The following is a 14181-nucleotide window of genomic DNA, read 5'->3' as shown; positions in this document are numbered from 1 at the left end:
TGGATGATGGAATGGATCCAATCTGACGGTTAAGAGGGGAAACGGGTTTGGGTATTGATTTTAGGCTTAGAAAATTGGTTTGAGTTTAGGAAATGTGTTTGGGCTTAAACAATCTTGAGCCCACTTCTTCTTTAAGAACAATTTCTTCCTTTGTGAGCCCATTTTCATCCTTATGGTCTTGTGCACAACATTCTTCGCGGTTTCCTTGTGTAATTCCTCCCGGCTTTTCACCACTTTTCTGCTCTTTTCCGCTCCGCTATTCATCCAAACTTTATTTATTACCTAAAAATGCAAAATTAGTTAATAAAAATATTTATTCTTGAAAACAAAGAAAATACAGAATATGGGATAAAATGTAGAATTAATGCACAAATAAATGCCAAGAAAAATATATAGAAATATGCACTTTTTAGCACTCATCAGTGAACATGAACCAATTGATAACCCGGACTTATATTCCCGAAGAACAGCCTAGTATTATCAATCACCTCACAATAATCTTAATCGACGCGGCGAAAGAAGATATTGTGGAATCACAAACGATGAGACGAAGATGTTTGTGACTACTTTTATATCTTGCCTATCGGAGATATCAATCTCAAGCCAATCTTTGCGATTGTACTCGTACGATAGAAACAGCAAGATCAGATCACACAACTACAAGAAAGTAATATCGGTCTAGCTTCACAATCCTAATGAAGTCTTTAAGTCGTTAACCTGGTTTAGAATAAGAAACCAAAGGTTAAAGGAGAATCGAATCTAGCTTACACAACTAGTATCACACTTAAGGTGTGGGGATTAGGTTTCCCAGTTGCTGGAGTTCTCCCTTATATAGTTTTTCAAATCAGGGTTTGGAATCAATGTTATCTTGGTAACAAAGCATTCAATATTCACCGTTGGATAAAAACCTGATTAGATTCAAACCAATATCTTTCAACCGCTAGATATAAAACCTAGCTTGTTACACACAAATGAAATGCATGTTTCTAGGTACCCAAACATGTACATTTGTTGGTTCAACAATAGTTAACCAAATGGTTAGCCATATGAGCACTTTCATATCAACCATATTCTTCTTCACCATAACTAGTTCAAATGACTCAAATTAACTAGTTAGAGAGTTGTTCAATTGCAAGGAAATCTTATGTAACTACACAAGACACAATTGAAGCAAAAACTATTTGATTCACTCGAGTCGGTTCATGAACTTTATAGCCACGATTTGCAATTAGCATTCCTTAGTTTATATAAACATGAGTTCACAAACAATCGTCTTTAGATATAACCTAACTCAAGTTCGCGGACTGGGTTCCCGGAAGGAGTTCTCAAACTCCATCATATTTTCTCGGGTGAAGAACTTCCATCAGTTCGCGGACTGGGTTCGTGGATTGGGTTCATGGACTGAGTTCGCGAACTTATTTTGCGGCTCTTGTTCCGGTTCTCTTGATCAACAAAGTTCGAAAACTTCGGTTCAAGGAATAAAGACTTATACATATATGTGTTTCCACAACAATGCTTATATCCATCATTGGTTATATAATTTAAACTCTCATTTGAATCATTGAAACATTCTTAGAGGAAGTTATATAATTGTTATTCACAAACCATTTTTCGTCAAAGAAATTTTCAAAGTGATTGAAACATAACATGACTTTCGTCACTAGGTAAAGATGAACTTGGCCAAAGCGAAAGCTTACCAACACATATTTCGAGAAATAGATAGGCGAGTTAAATTCGGCTCGAAATAGCAAATGTGCATAATGAAAGTCTGTATAGCAAAACGACTTTTGTCTCAAGATAGGAGATAGAGTAGATAGACTTTTGAGTGATAGATAAGTTCAAGTCTCCATATACCTTTTTGTCGATGAAGTTCCACCAGTTCCTTGAGTAGTTTTTCGTCTTGTATGATGATCCGCCATGGAGTTCTTGAGATCAAATACACTTTCTATCCTAGTCCGAGACTTAGATATAATAGACTAGAAATCAAGACTTATAGTTTTGGTCACTAATATTGACAAACATGCTTGAGATAGAAACGCATGCGAGTTTGACCGAGCAATGCTCTAACAACTCTAATATTTCTTGGACAATGGATGCTCACAAATTCTCTGGCAGTTTGAGATTATTACCATTGGATGGTTGTGATTTAGTTTTGGGGTCTGACTGGCTCAGACAGTTAGGTGATGTGGTTTTCAACTTCTCCAAGCTCAGCATCTTCTTTAAACACAATGGTAAGAAGATTACTTTAACTGGGTCTCACAACAAGGCCTCATTAAGCATGATGACTGGCCCTGCAGTTAAGAGATTCTTTAAGAAACACACTCATAGCATTTTTGGCCAACTTTTCACCATCTCCTCATCCACCCCTCCACCCATTCCTTCCCCTCAAATTTCAGAGCTACTCACACATTATTCAGATGTTTTCTTTGAACCCAAGACTCTTCCCCCACAAAGGAGTTTTGACCATTCCATTCCCCTCAAGCCCAACTCAGAGCCAGTAAACTTGAGGCCCTATAAATGTCCCTATATTCAAAAGTCAGTGGTGGAACAACTAGGATATGCTTCAATCTGGCATCATACAAGCCAGCCATAGTCCTTTTGCAGCTCATATCCTTCTGGTGAAGAAGAAAGACAACACATGGAGGTTCTGTATTGATTATAGAAGGCTTAATAGCATCACAGTTAAAGATAAGTTTCCCATTCCAATCATAGAGGAGCTACTTGATGAGCTACATGGTAAGAAGTTCTTCTCTAAGATTGATCTAAAAGCTGGGTATCATCAGATTAGAGTCACATCTGCTGACATTTACAAGACAGCCTTTAGAACTCACCATGGTCACTTTGAGTTTAAAGTGATGCCCTTTGGGCACACCAATTCCCATGCTACCTTCCAGTCCCTCATGAATGAGGTATTTCAAGAGCATTTGAGGAAGTTTATCTTGGTATTTTTTGATGGTATTCTTATTTACAACTCCACCTTGGAAGAGCACATCTCTCACTTACAAACTACATTGGAGATATTGAGGCAACACAAGCTTTTTGCCAATTTCTCTAAGTAGTGCTTTGGCCAAAATGAGCTAGAATATTTGGGCCACATTATTTCTGCTGAGGGGGTTAAAGCTGACCCTGAGAAAATCTCTGCCATGGTCAATTGGCCACTTCCTACAAACCTCAAAGAACTTAGAGGATTTTTGGGACTTACAGGCTACTACAGAAAATTTGTGAAGGATTATGGCTTGATCAGCATGCCTCTAACAAATCCCCTAAAGAAGAATGCCTTCTTCTGGTCTCCTTCAGCTACTGCAACATTTAATCAACTCAAGGTTGCAATGTCTACAACTCCAGTCTTAGCTCTGCCTAACTTCAACAACCAATTTGTGCTGCAAACTGATGCTTGTGATGCTGGTCTTGGAGATGTTCTAATGCAGGAAGGAAAACCATTGGCAAACCACTTGGGCCAAGAGCATATGCCTTATCTACTTATGAGAAGGAGACACTATCTATTGTTCAAGCTGTTACAAAGTCGGAGACAGTATTTACAAGGGACTCATTTCATTATTCAAACTGACCGCCAAAGTATAAAGTATTTCCTTGAGCAAAAAATCAACACTGCCTTACAACAGAAATGGTTAATGAAGCTTATGGGCTTTGATTATGAAATTAGATACACCAAAGGATCTGATAACAAGGTTGCTGATGCTCTCTCCAGAAGATCTCATGTTGATGTTGTTTATCACACAATATCTGTTTCTCAGCCAGCTTGGGCCCAAGATATCATTGACAGTTATGCTGGTGATCAAAAGGTGCAGACCATCATTGCACAACTAGCTCTCTCACCTGCTACACTTCCTCGTTACTCCTATATTGTGGGGATTCTCAGGTACAAGTCAAGACTTTACATTGGATCCAACTCTGCTGTTAAAGACATAATTTTAGCTTCCATACATTCATCTGTTGTTGGTGGCCATTCTGGTATCCAAGCCACATATATGAGAGACAAAGCCACCTTCTTATGACCCGCAATGAAGAAAGATGTATTGATGCTTGTCTCTACCTGTGACACTTCTCAAAGGAATAAGCATGAACACACCTTCCCAGATGGCTTATTACAACCCTTACCCATCCCTGATCATGCCTGGCAGCACATCTCTATGGACTTATAGAGGGTCTACCAATAAGTGAAGGTAAATCTGTCATTTTGGTGGTGGTAGATAGGTTTACTAAGTATGCACACTTCATTGGTTTACATCATCCATATACAACCTCTTCTGTGGCTAGAGAATTTATTTCTCATGTTTTCAAGCTTCATGGTCTCCCTACTTCAATTGTGTATGACAGAGACAAGGTGTTTACTAGCCACTTTTGGCAAGACTTATTCAAGGGCATGGGAACACAAATCAACCTCAGCACATCCTACCACCCACAGACTGATGGCCAAACTTAAAGGGTCAATTCTTTCCTGGAGAGCTACCTCAGATGCATGTATGGTCATCAACCAAAGAAATGGCATCAATGGTTGCCTCTGGATGAATGGTGGTATAACACTAACCATCACTCCAGCTTGAAAGTAAGTCTCTTCACTGCTCTTTATGGCTATAACCCTCCCCACTTGGCTTTTCCCTCCACCACTACAACCTCTGTTGATGCTGTTGAGGAATACTTGAAACAAAGAGATGCTATTCTAGAGCTCCTAAAGGATTCTCTCCACAAGTCTCAGGAAATAATGAGGTTATATGCTGACAAACACCGAGTAGAGAGAAGTTTCTTAGTGGGTGATATGGTATACCTAAAGCTACAGCCTTACAGGCAGGCCTTTGTAGCCCTGAGAAGAAACTTGAAATTGGCAGCTAAATATTATGGACCATTCCCTGTCTTACAAAGAATTGGCAGTGTAGCTTATAGATTGCAGTTGCCTGCAGAAGCTAGAATCCACCATGTGTTCCATGTATCTCAGCTAAAGAAGCAGATTGGCGCCAACCATACCCCTGCATCTAACCTTCACGTCATCAACAACAAGGGTCAAGTATTGGTCATTCCTGCCGCTGCACTTGATTCCAGATCAGTTATTCGCAATGGATTCACTGTGACACAACTCCTCATCCATTGGAATAATGCCAACCCAGAAGATGCAACATGGGAGGATACTGCTCACATTCGGCACCACTTTCCAAAGTTTAATCCTTGAGGGCAAGGATTTGGTAACGAGGGAGGTATTTTTCAAGCATCTCTTTGACATATACCTGCATATGACAAGCCATGAGCTATGGGCTGCCCTGATTAACCCAGTGGGTGTAGTTAGTATTAATAAGTGGCTAACAGCTTAGTGACTTGTGTCACTCCAGGATTAGTAAGTTAAGCGACATGTATCGCACTAGGATTAGCCAAACCCGATCAGGGTTATCTCTTTCCTCACCTTCTTTAACAATGTAAGAACTTTATCAATTGTTTGTTATGAAGTTAATGAAGAACACCTGAGGCTGCTACGACATATTTTTACCGTTTTCCGTTCTGTTTTTATGATTCAGTTGAATACTTATTTAATTAATCGTACTAGAACTGTACCATATTTTTGAAGCTCAGCAGGTGATGGGACTGGGAAGAACTCAAAAAACGTTTTGTGAACACCTTGCAGAATTCCAGAGATTGATTCAAGTGCTTTGTCCTCGTCATGTTCGTCATCCTTGTTAATTTATGTCCTCCTTCAGTGAAGTATTTATACTTCTAAATCTGTATCAAAATCCTGTCATTCTGTTCTCGCACATGCTTTGTATCATCAATTATGATTGTGTTCTTCTCATTGGGTCCTGCCAATACATCTAAATTCTTTCTGTTTTCCCTGGTGGAGTCATCTCTTGAAACGATATTGCTTGACTTAAAGATGACCCCCTGAGGATCCAGTAATCTCCCCATCTCCGCTGCATAATTTCTGGTGCCCATTGTATATATAAACAATTCAAAATATTTGCTCACTTCGTTGAGAAATTCCAGGGTGTATGGCCTAAGTTTCGTGTATCTACCGAAATGCCTGCACAAATTATTTCCATCCAAATCCTTCGTGGATGAAACTCTCAAATTTAGAAAATCTTGTTCTGCTGCTGAAACGTCTTGGATTCTCACATAATGCAATAGGGTGTGATCCAAATCCAGAACTAAACACAGCTTTTGTCCTCTAGAATATGATTTTCTGTACATATTACCTAATATTCTACTGAGTTGGAGTAGTTTCCTGTTTTGTTTCCGGTTGAAACTCAATTCCTTGGTATTGTTACTGACTATCAATGGTGGAACAGCAGCATCAGGTGGATTATACTTTATCCTAATTCTCCTAACTACTTGTTTCTCCACCGATTCTTCATTGTTGTTATTATAACTCAAATATCTAGTAAAATCAATCAATGGTGGTTGCATCGGAAAAGGTGTGTACCTTATTCTGATTCTCTTCACTTTGTGACCAGCTTCTCTGAAATCTTCATTGTCAATCATCTTCCTCTTTTGCTCATGCACATACGAAACCACAGTAGCAGCCATTGTTGTTTAATTGAAACAACAAACAAACAATTGTAAAGAGAATAAAGAAGAATTGGGTTTGTGATCGAAGAACAGAAGTTTGTTTTTATGAATAGAGAGATTGTTATAACAAATTTATATAGTTAGTTCCAAATCGGAGTCATGTTAGTAAGGTTTCTTAATTAAGAAGTTTCCTTTTCTTAGCGGTTTGTATGTATCGGCCACGGGGTCTGGAAGTCGCCGGGCAATCCAACATTTACGGCCCAATTATGTTTAGCAACCCAGGATCCACTTAAATGTGGATCGTCATTAGTAATCTCTTCGTGACCCGACACAAAAAACTTGCTATATGACTCGAAATTTATATCAACCTGAAATTTGTTACCACGACTAGGAATCTGCTTAGTACATCAAAATACCGTGCAGTAGCTAAAAGCTAATAATTATACCCAAATAATTAAAGATAAACTCATTACTCAAAATATCCTTCTATACTTTTTACTCATTACTCAAAATGTGTGAAATATGGTAATATGTACAGAAAATCATATTCTAGAAGTCTCAAGTAACTTGAGGAGCGCCCTTCAACCGGTACGATCAACAAATACTCGGTCGAGCCGAGTATTAATTAGGTATTTACTCGCCGAGTCAGTCATGACTCAGTACGATCCCCGAGTAACTCGGTTTACATGATCCAAATTTTTAAACACCTTCCAAATATTACAAGTCAAGAAAATCCTAAGGGTAGAGGTGTTGGATCCTTCTCACTCTTTTTTAGTTTTTTCTTATTAATCCTCCTCCTCCTTCTTCTTCTTCTTCTTCTTCTTCTTCCATTTTCAGTCATGATTCATCTGATATTGAGACTTTATTTACAGACTTTGAAGTTTCTTTACCTTATAATAGCTTTGCATTAGGATTTAAAGTGTTGATTTTATCGTAAAATGATTGACATTATTTCAAAAGATATTTGAGACTACTCGAAGTCTCAGATATAAGATAGAAAAATATGTACAGGTGTGTGGGATCGACCGAGTTACTTCGATGGTATAAACAGGGATCGGGGATGGTCCTCCATCCGATCGGGGGCTGATCCTCAAGTCGTACAACATTGGGTATTTACATTATATGTTTTGATGATCTTCAGTGGATTCTTCTACGAAGGGTCTTCAACTTACACGGACTTGGTACGCGTTGATGCTGGTGCATGTGGTTGTTGTCCTAAGAAAGTTGGATTATCTCTGCATATCGCAGAGTGCTGGATGAAGCCTTTATCTTGCAGAGCGTCGGATGGTGTCGAAGCAGTGCATATGTTCGGACGTTGAGGGGTAAATTAGTCTTTACCTTCATGATGGTGTTATATATGAAAAGGAGAGGGTTTCAAGTACACTACCAACTTTTTATTTGATAGCAGTATGAACCTGTGTAGTACCTTTAACTATCAAAAGAATAACTTGTAATGCGGAAAAATAAAAAGCATACACAAGAATTTTGTTAACGATGAAAATTGCAAAAAAACCCGGGAACTCGTCCATCTTTGAGAACCACACTGTATTAAACCGCTACAATAGTAACCTTCTATAAGGCTTCGGGCTGGAATGTGATTGAGACCGAATAGACCCTCCAATATTGAACCTTGCAAGATTCTATGCACTTGATTCCCTTAGTTGACGTCTTTTACAACCTAAGAGTTTCGTCAACCTCAGTGAAGATTTTTGATACCTACCAGCCTTTAACAAATAAGCCTATTTGATTTCCCCTTTGATATGCTTCAATCTAGGTTTGGAAATACGTTTGCAGTAGACAAAGTTTATAAAACCTCACGGATCCGAAAAACTTACGTTCTTATCAAAGAAAAGCCTATATCACTGATCACTTCTCAAGAACAATCCAAAAAGTTAAAAGAAGAGTTTAAGTATCTATCTTGAGGAATCATACAGTATGAAACGAACAGAACATTGTGATTTCTATCTATCTTGTTCCTGATACAAAGTACGTGAACTTCAATAACCAGTAGCAAAAGATCTGTATACAAGAACTATCAGGTAAAAATATAGTATGACAGGGCTTCACGAATCCTTAAGTGGAGTCTTCAAAGTCGTAACCTCGAATCATCTTTGTAAATAAACATAGGTTATAGAGGACGACTCTATGATAGGAAACTTGCATATGATGTTATTCCAAATAAATTTGAAAATTTTTGGTCTCTTATTATTGCCAGGGGTACTGCTTCGATACATTTTGTAAAGTAGTCCCTAGACACGAGTAAAAATTATTTTCCAGTAGTTCATGTCTTTAACAGTCTGGCGATATAGATCATCCACATTGAAAATATCTAAGGACCAATACCAGTCTTGTTTACTAAGATAATACGTGACAAACCAAGACATAACCAATTTTGTTCTTATTTCTTGACTTGAGATTGAGATTTTAACTTAAATTTGATGTATACCTCCGTCTTGGATCGACATGTGCATATCAAACATCGAAAACCAATTGGTTCAAGTAAACCAAACATTTATGGGCATAACACCAATAGGTTATGCCCATAAGTTCACCTAGACTTGATTCACATAACAAAATCCAAACAAGGCCAAAGATATGGGCATAACACAAGTGGTATGCAACTATATTATACCAAGTTCTCATGCAAGACAAAAGTTACTTCGAGATCATGCACTCTCATACGAAGCATGTAAGGTCAACAAGATCAAATACGTATGATCAGGATAATTTAGAAAAAAATGTCCATGCAAATTGGAACCAATTATGCACCATCTATATGCTCAATATGAAACAACTCCAAGTCCCATGCTTAGTAAGGGAACTTAGTGTAGATGGCGATTTTTGTAATTCTTAGTTTTCATACATTTTTATTTCTCATCTTAAGTTTTATGCTGGACAAGTCAATTACAATAAAGACAATGTAAAGTTTAACCGCAGGGGAGTGTTCGCATATAAATATTTTAGTCGGATTTCACTCGTAGAATTTTTTTCTTCAATTTTTTGTGAATATATGTATGAAACTTCAAACTTTGGAGATTTTTAGTATACTTTTTGTTAAGTATACATATAAATCTCTTACCATAACTGAACTTAGAATGGTTAGAGAACTTATATTTGACGTTTTAGTCGTTAAAAAAGTAATTGTGATGAACTTAACCATGATAACGGCAAATTAGGTGAAAAATGAATGAATTTTAGAGAGTTAAACAATCACTAGTAGGGACTACCTTTGAGTGAGGTACCAAACCTTTAATATTTGCTTAGGATGTATTCTTCTGCATTAACTCCTAGTAGAAAGTAGATCTACTCAACCTTGCACCCCTTCGTCATTTTTTTATTTCTTGGTGCTAATTCTGTCAATTATGAGGGTGACATCAAAATTGAGAATAAATCCCATTCTTGTAATCTGAATTGCAGTTGGTACTACTACCGATACAGTTGAAAACAAAAACATACCACCATCATCAACAAGTAAAGCAACATCAAACCTTTAAATTTTTTTGAAAACGTTTAAAATTTACAAGCAACAAAACAAAAGGCAAAAATTGCACTCCAAAAAACGAATATTTCTCCTTGACTTCCTCCACGCACTAGACTTACCGACGAGAGCTGGAAAGTTTAAAACCCATCAAATTTTGAACTAAATGTTAATTTCTACAAGATGGAAAGTGAACTAACTGTTATTTTCTACAAGATGGAAAGTGTTTTGATGTTTCTTATAGCCTGTTGGATAATACAAAGAGAAGACAAAAACAAAATGTTTTTGCTTCACAAAAGGTTAACATTTTTGCTTCTAAAAGTCATTTAGAAATTGTGTATCCAAACTTATTTTTGACTTTTTTGCTTGTAGAAATCAAAAAGCAACTTCTAAAGTAGTATCCAAAGAAGCTATTAATTAGCACGTTTGGATTCAAATCTGCTTCTAGTCAAAATCAGAAGTCAGAAGCAAAACTATTTTGCTTCACAAAAAGTTAACTTTTTCTTTTTGCTTCTAGAAATCAATTTAAAATTCTATATCCAAACCGATTTCTTGCTTTTCAACTTCTGCAAGTCAAAAAATAATTCTGAATGTGCATCCAAACGCGCTTCTAAAGCTTTTCGCTCAGGCACACCCGTCACGCACCACTATTTCATTTGTTGGTTCAGACTGATTGACCCGGCCCAATAACACAAACGTTACCCTGGCCATTAGTTTCTAAAATCTTGGTCCGAGTCCTAGGGCTAGGATACATAAACATCTTATTTCTGTTCAGGGTTTTAGACTTTTAGTGCTCAATACTTTGAGCTTCCAGAGGGAGATGCTGAGCTGCAAGAGGAGCTTGTTAGGTCGATTAATCATGAAGAAGAAGAAGAAGAAGAGGAAAACCAAAATTGGAAAATTTATTAAAACCCAGAATCAAAATTTTCAGAAACCCCAATATGAAGAAGTTGAAGAAGAAGAAGTAGAGGAAGAGAGAGATGAAGGTTTTAGCTTAAAAAGATCAGCACCTTCAAAAAGTTATGGTGTTCAGCCTTTAGGTAACTTCCTACTGAGTTCATCATCTTCAAACAACTCGAGAAATTCAGGCTTGGGTAAGTTATATAAACTTACTGATGAACTTGTTCTTGATATCTTAGGGTTTTTAGATGGTACTGATTTAGGTGTTTTAGGAACAGTTAGTAAAGCATTTTATATATTTTCCAATTATGAACCATTATGGAGAAATCTTGTTCTAGATAATACTAATACTAATGGATTTTCATTTAATGAGTCTTGGAAACTTACTTATGTTTCTATATTGAAACCATCCTTTGATATGTCAATTTTGAAGGGTTGTGAAAGTTTGAGAGTAAGAGACTTTTATTCTGATTATCTCTTTCAAAGTTGGTTATGTGCTAGTCTTGAAATGAAGCCTGAATGGCTTGAAAGGGATAACATTGATAGGAAATGTGGGATGTCAGTTGAGGAGTTTGTGTTGAATTATGAGGAACCAAATAAGCCAGTGTTATTGGAAGGTTGTATTGAGAATTGGACTGCTTTAAAAAAATGGGATAAGGAGTATTTGATTCGGGTTTGTGGGGATGTTCAGTTCGCTGTTGGACCAGCAGAGTTGAAGCTTGAGGAGTATTTTAAGTATTCGGATGGGGCGAGGGAGGAACGCCCCTTGTATTTGTTTGACCCAAAATTTTCTGAGAAAGTTCCTGCAATGGGTTCTGATTATGAAGCTCCGCAGTATTTTAGAGAAGATTTGTTTGCGGTTTTGGGCAAGGAGAGACCAGACTACAGATGGGTTATTATTGGACCAGCAGGATCAGGTTCTTCGTTCCACATTGACCCGAATTCTACATCAGCTTGGAATGCTGTGATTAAGGGTTCTAAGAAATGGGTCTTGTTTCCACCTGAAGTGGTTCCACCAGGAGTCCATCCTAGCCCAGATGGGGCTGAGGTTGCATGTCCTGTATCAATAATTGAGTGGTTCATGAACTTTTACAGAGAAACTAAGAGTTGGAAAAGAAGGCCTGTGGAGTGTGTTTGTAAGGCTGGGGAAGTGATATTCGTGCCCAACGGATGGTGGCATCTAGTGATCAACCTTGAGGAGTCAATTGCCATTACACAAAACTATGTCAGCAGGTATTGTTGCTCTACAACTTCAGTGGTATTGACTGTATATCTATAGATATACATTTTAAAGACTTCTTTGTTCTTTAAAGTTCATTGAAACCATACGAGATTGTCATTTGTTTTTAACTGTTTCAGACTGTCGCATGAGTTACCTTTCCCTTAGCTTTAGTTCCGAGTTCAGACACAAAAGATCTGAGTAATTCTTATAGTTTTTGTTGTCAAAACTCAAAATATTCTGTTTAGATGTCCAAATGATGCACAAATTTCCAGTATCATGAAACTGCCGTTATTCGTAACAAGCCATATAGTCATAAATGTCTCGTCTCCAATTATCCTTTACAGTTTTATGTCAAGCAGCAAGAACTGCTGGTTTATCATAAAAATTAGACTATATAAGCAAGGCTATAAAAATATAGATTATGAAGTAGACAAAACAAATCAAGGATTTGAATCCTGATATGAAAGATATCACTATTATAGTATATTTAGGATCTCTGATACCACTTGATAATTTTTCGCGGAGAAGCTCTAAAAACAGAGAGTGAATCTAGATTTTTCAGAGTATCGTGTCAATAATAATGTCTTCTAGAATAAATCTCTTCTTGGTACACTCAATCTCTAGACATGCTCACAGAAGTCAGAACACTTGTGCACGGCTAACTCGTTCACACACCACCCTCACTCTTTAACCCTACTGATTTACACAACTCATGGGTAAACTAAGGAGAGTGTTGCGCTCTCGACTCTCGTACTTACAGTCTTACAAATGAGGCAGGACTTCCATTTGTACTATTTTGAGTCGGTTATCCACCTTGAGAAGTCCATTTCCATTACACAAAACTATAGCAGCAGATATTGTTTTTTTTACAATTTAGTGGTACTGAATCTATAGATTTACATTTTAGGGTCTTCGACATTCCTTGGAGTTCTAAGGAAAGCTAAATAAACTGTCACCTGTTTTTCATTGTTTCATTAGCTATAGTTCAAACTAAAAAAAACTGATGTATGTATTGTGTTTCGTAGTCGGAACAAAAATTCTGTCTTGATGTTCCAAATGACGCACAACTTTCAAATATTGAGGACCTGCTCCATTAATATGAAAATGTATGACAAGCGATAAAGTCATAGATGCCACATTGCTTATTATCCTTTCCAATCTTTTGTCAAGCAGTAAAACTGTCGGTTCATGTATCATAAAACATTCAATTATATGTGCAAGGCGGTAGATATGTCGTTTGTGGAGTATGCAAAACATAACGAAACGAAGGATCTGATTGCATCAGTTTAGAGTAGGATAATTTGAGATGGAGTTACTGCATTAGTCGGCTATGAATTTCTCATGTTTATGGATTTCCAGGTTCCACAGTGAACATTTCTACTGCTTCAACTATTCTTGGATCTGTACTTTTCTTCTTTCTCAATATGTTATATATATAATTCCTGTATATTTACAACTGATGTGTACCCATCTCTTTGCAGGAGTAACTTATTGAATGTTTTGGACTTTCTAAAGAGGCCAAACGCAAGTGAGTTAGTTTCAGGAACAACAGACAGAGTTAATTTGTACGATAAGTTCAAGGGTGCTATTGAATCTTCCTTCCCTGGAACTATCAAGGATCTGGAGTTGAAAGCTGCAGAGAAAGAGGCTGAAAAGAAGAAACCCACCTTCTGGGAATCAGTCACTGATTCTAAAGTGGGTGCATTCAAGTTCTCTTTCTGAACAGTTCATCGAGAACCAGTCCCCTAAAAACTTGATACAGAGGGTGAAAGAGAGTTTTGTCACCTCAATTTTGAATTGGATTTCATTTTAGAAACAATTTTGATATTTATATATTGTTTTCTATATTCATGTATCTGGACGCCATTGTTTTGCGATCAGTGATCGAGGGCAACCATATAATTCATAGTTTTCATATCAATACATGTTCTTCTTGTTGGTTTAATCCAAAATGATCAGACTAGACTAGTAGGTTCATGTCAAGTCACAAGGGTGAACAGCTCAAGCCGTTTCTTACACTTCCATTACACTCATGTTGGGTGTCACCAATTAAATTGACGAGTGCTCTTAG

General features: G+C 37.3%; 1 protein-coding gene across 1 annotated transcript; it reads left to right on the top strand.

Annotated features, from left to right (window-relative positions):
• Positions 1 to 10764: 10764 nt before the first annotated feature.
• On the top strand, positions 10765 to 14027 carry LOC113320886 (F-box protein At5g06550-like). The gene is made up of 2 exons (XM_026568783.1): positions 10765 to 12121; positions 13592 to 14027. The coding sequence occupies exons 1-2, from the start codon at positions 10809 to 10811 to the stop codon at positions 13830 to 13832; spliced, it is 1554 nt and encodes a 517-aa protein (XP_026424568.1). The 5' UTR covers positions 10765 to 10808; the 3' UTR covers positions 13833 to 14027.
• Positions 14028 to 14181: the final 154 nt, after the last annotated feature.

The sequence above is a fragment of the Papaver somniferum genome, chromosome 11, assembly GCF_003573695.1.
Source record: "Papaver somniferum cultivar HN1 chromosome 11, ASM357369v1, whole genome shotgun sequence".
In the NCBI taxonomy this organism is placed as follows: Eukaryota; Viridiplantae; Streptophyta; class Magnoliopsida; order Ranunculales; family Papaveraceae; genus Papaver; species Papaver somniferum.
Note: the sequence above shows the minus strand (reverse complement) of the source record. Positions and strands in the feature narration are given on the sequence as shown.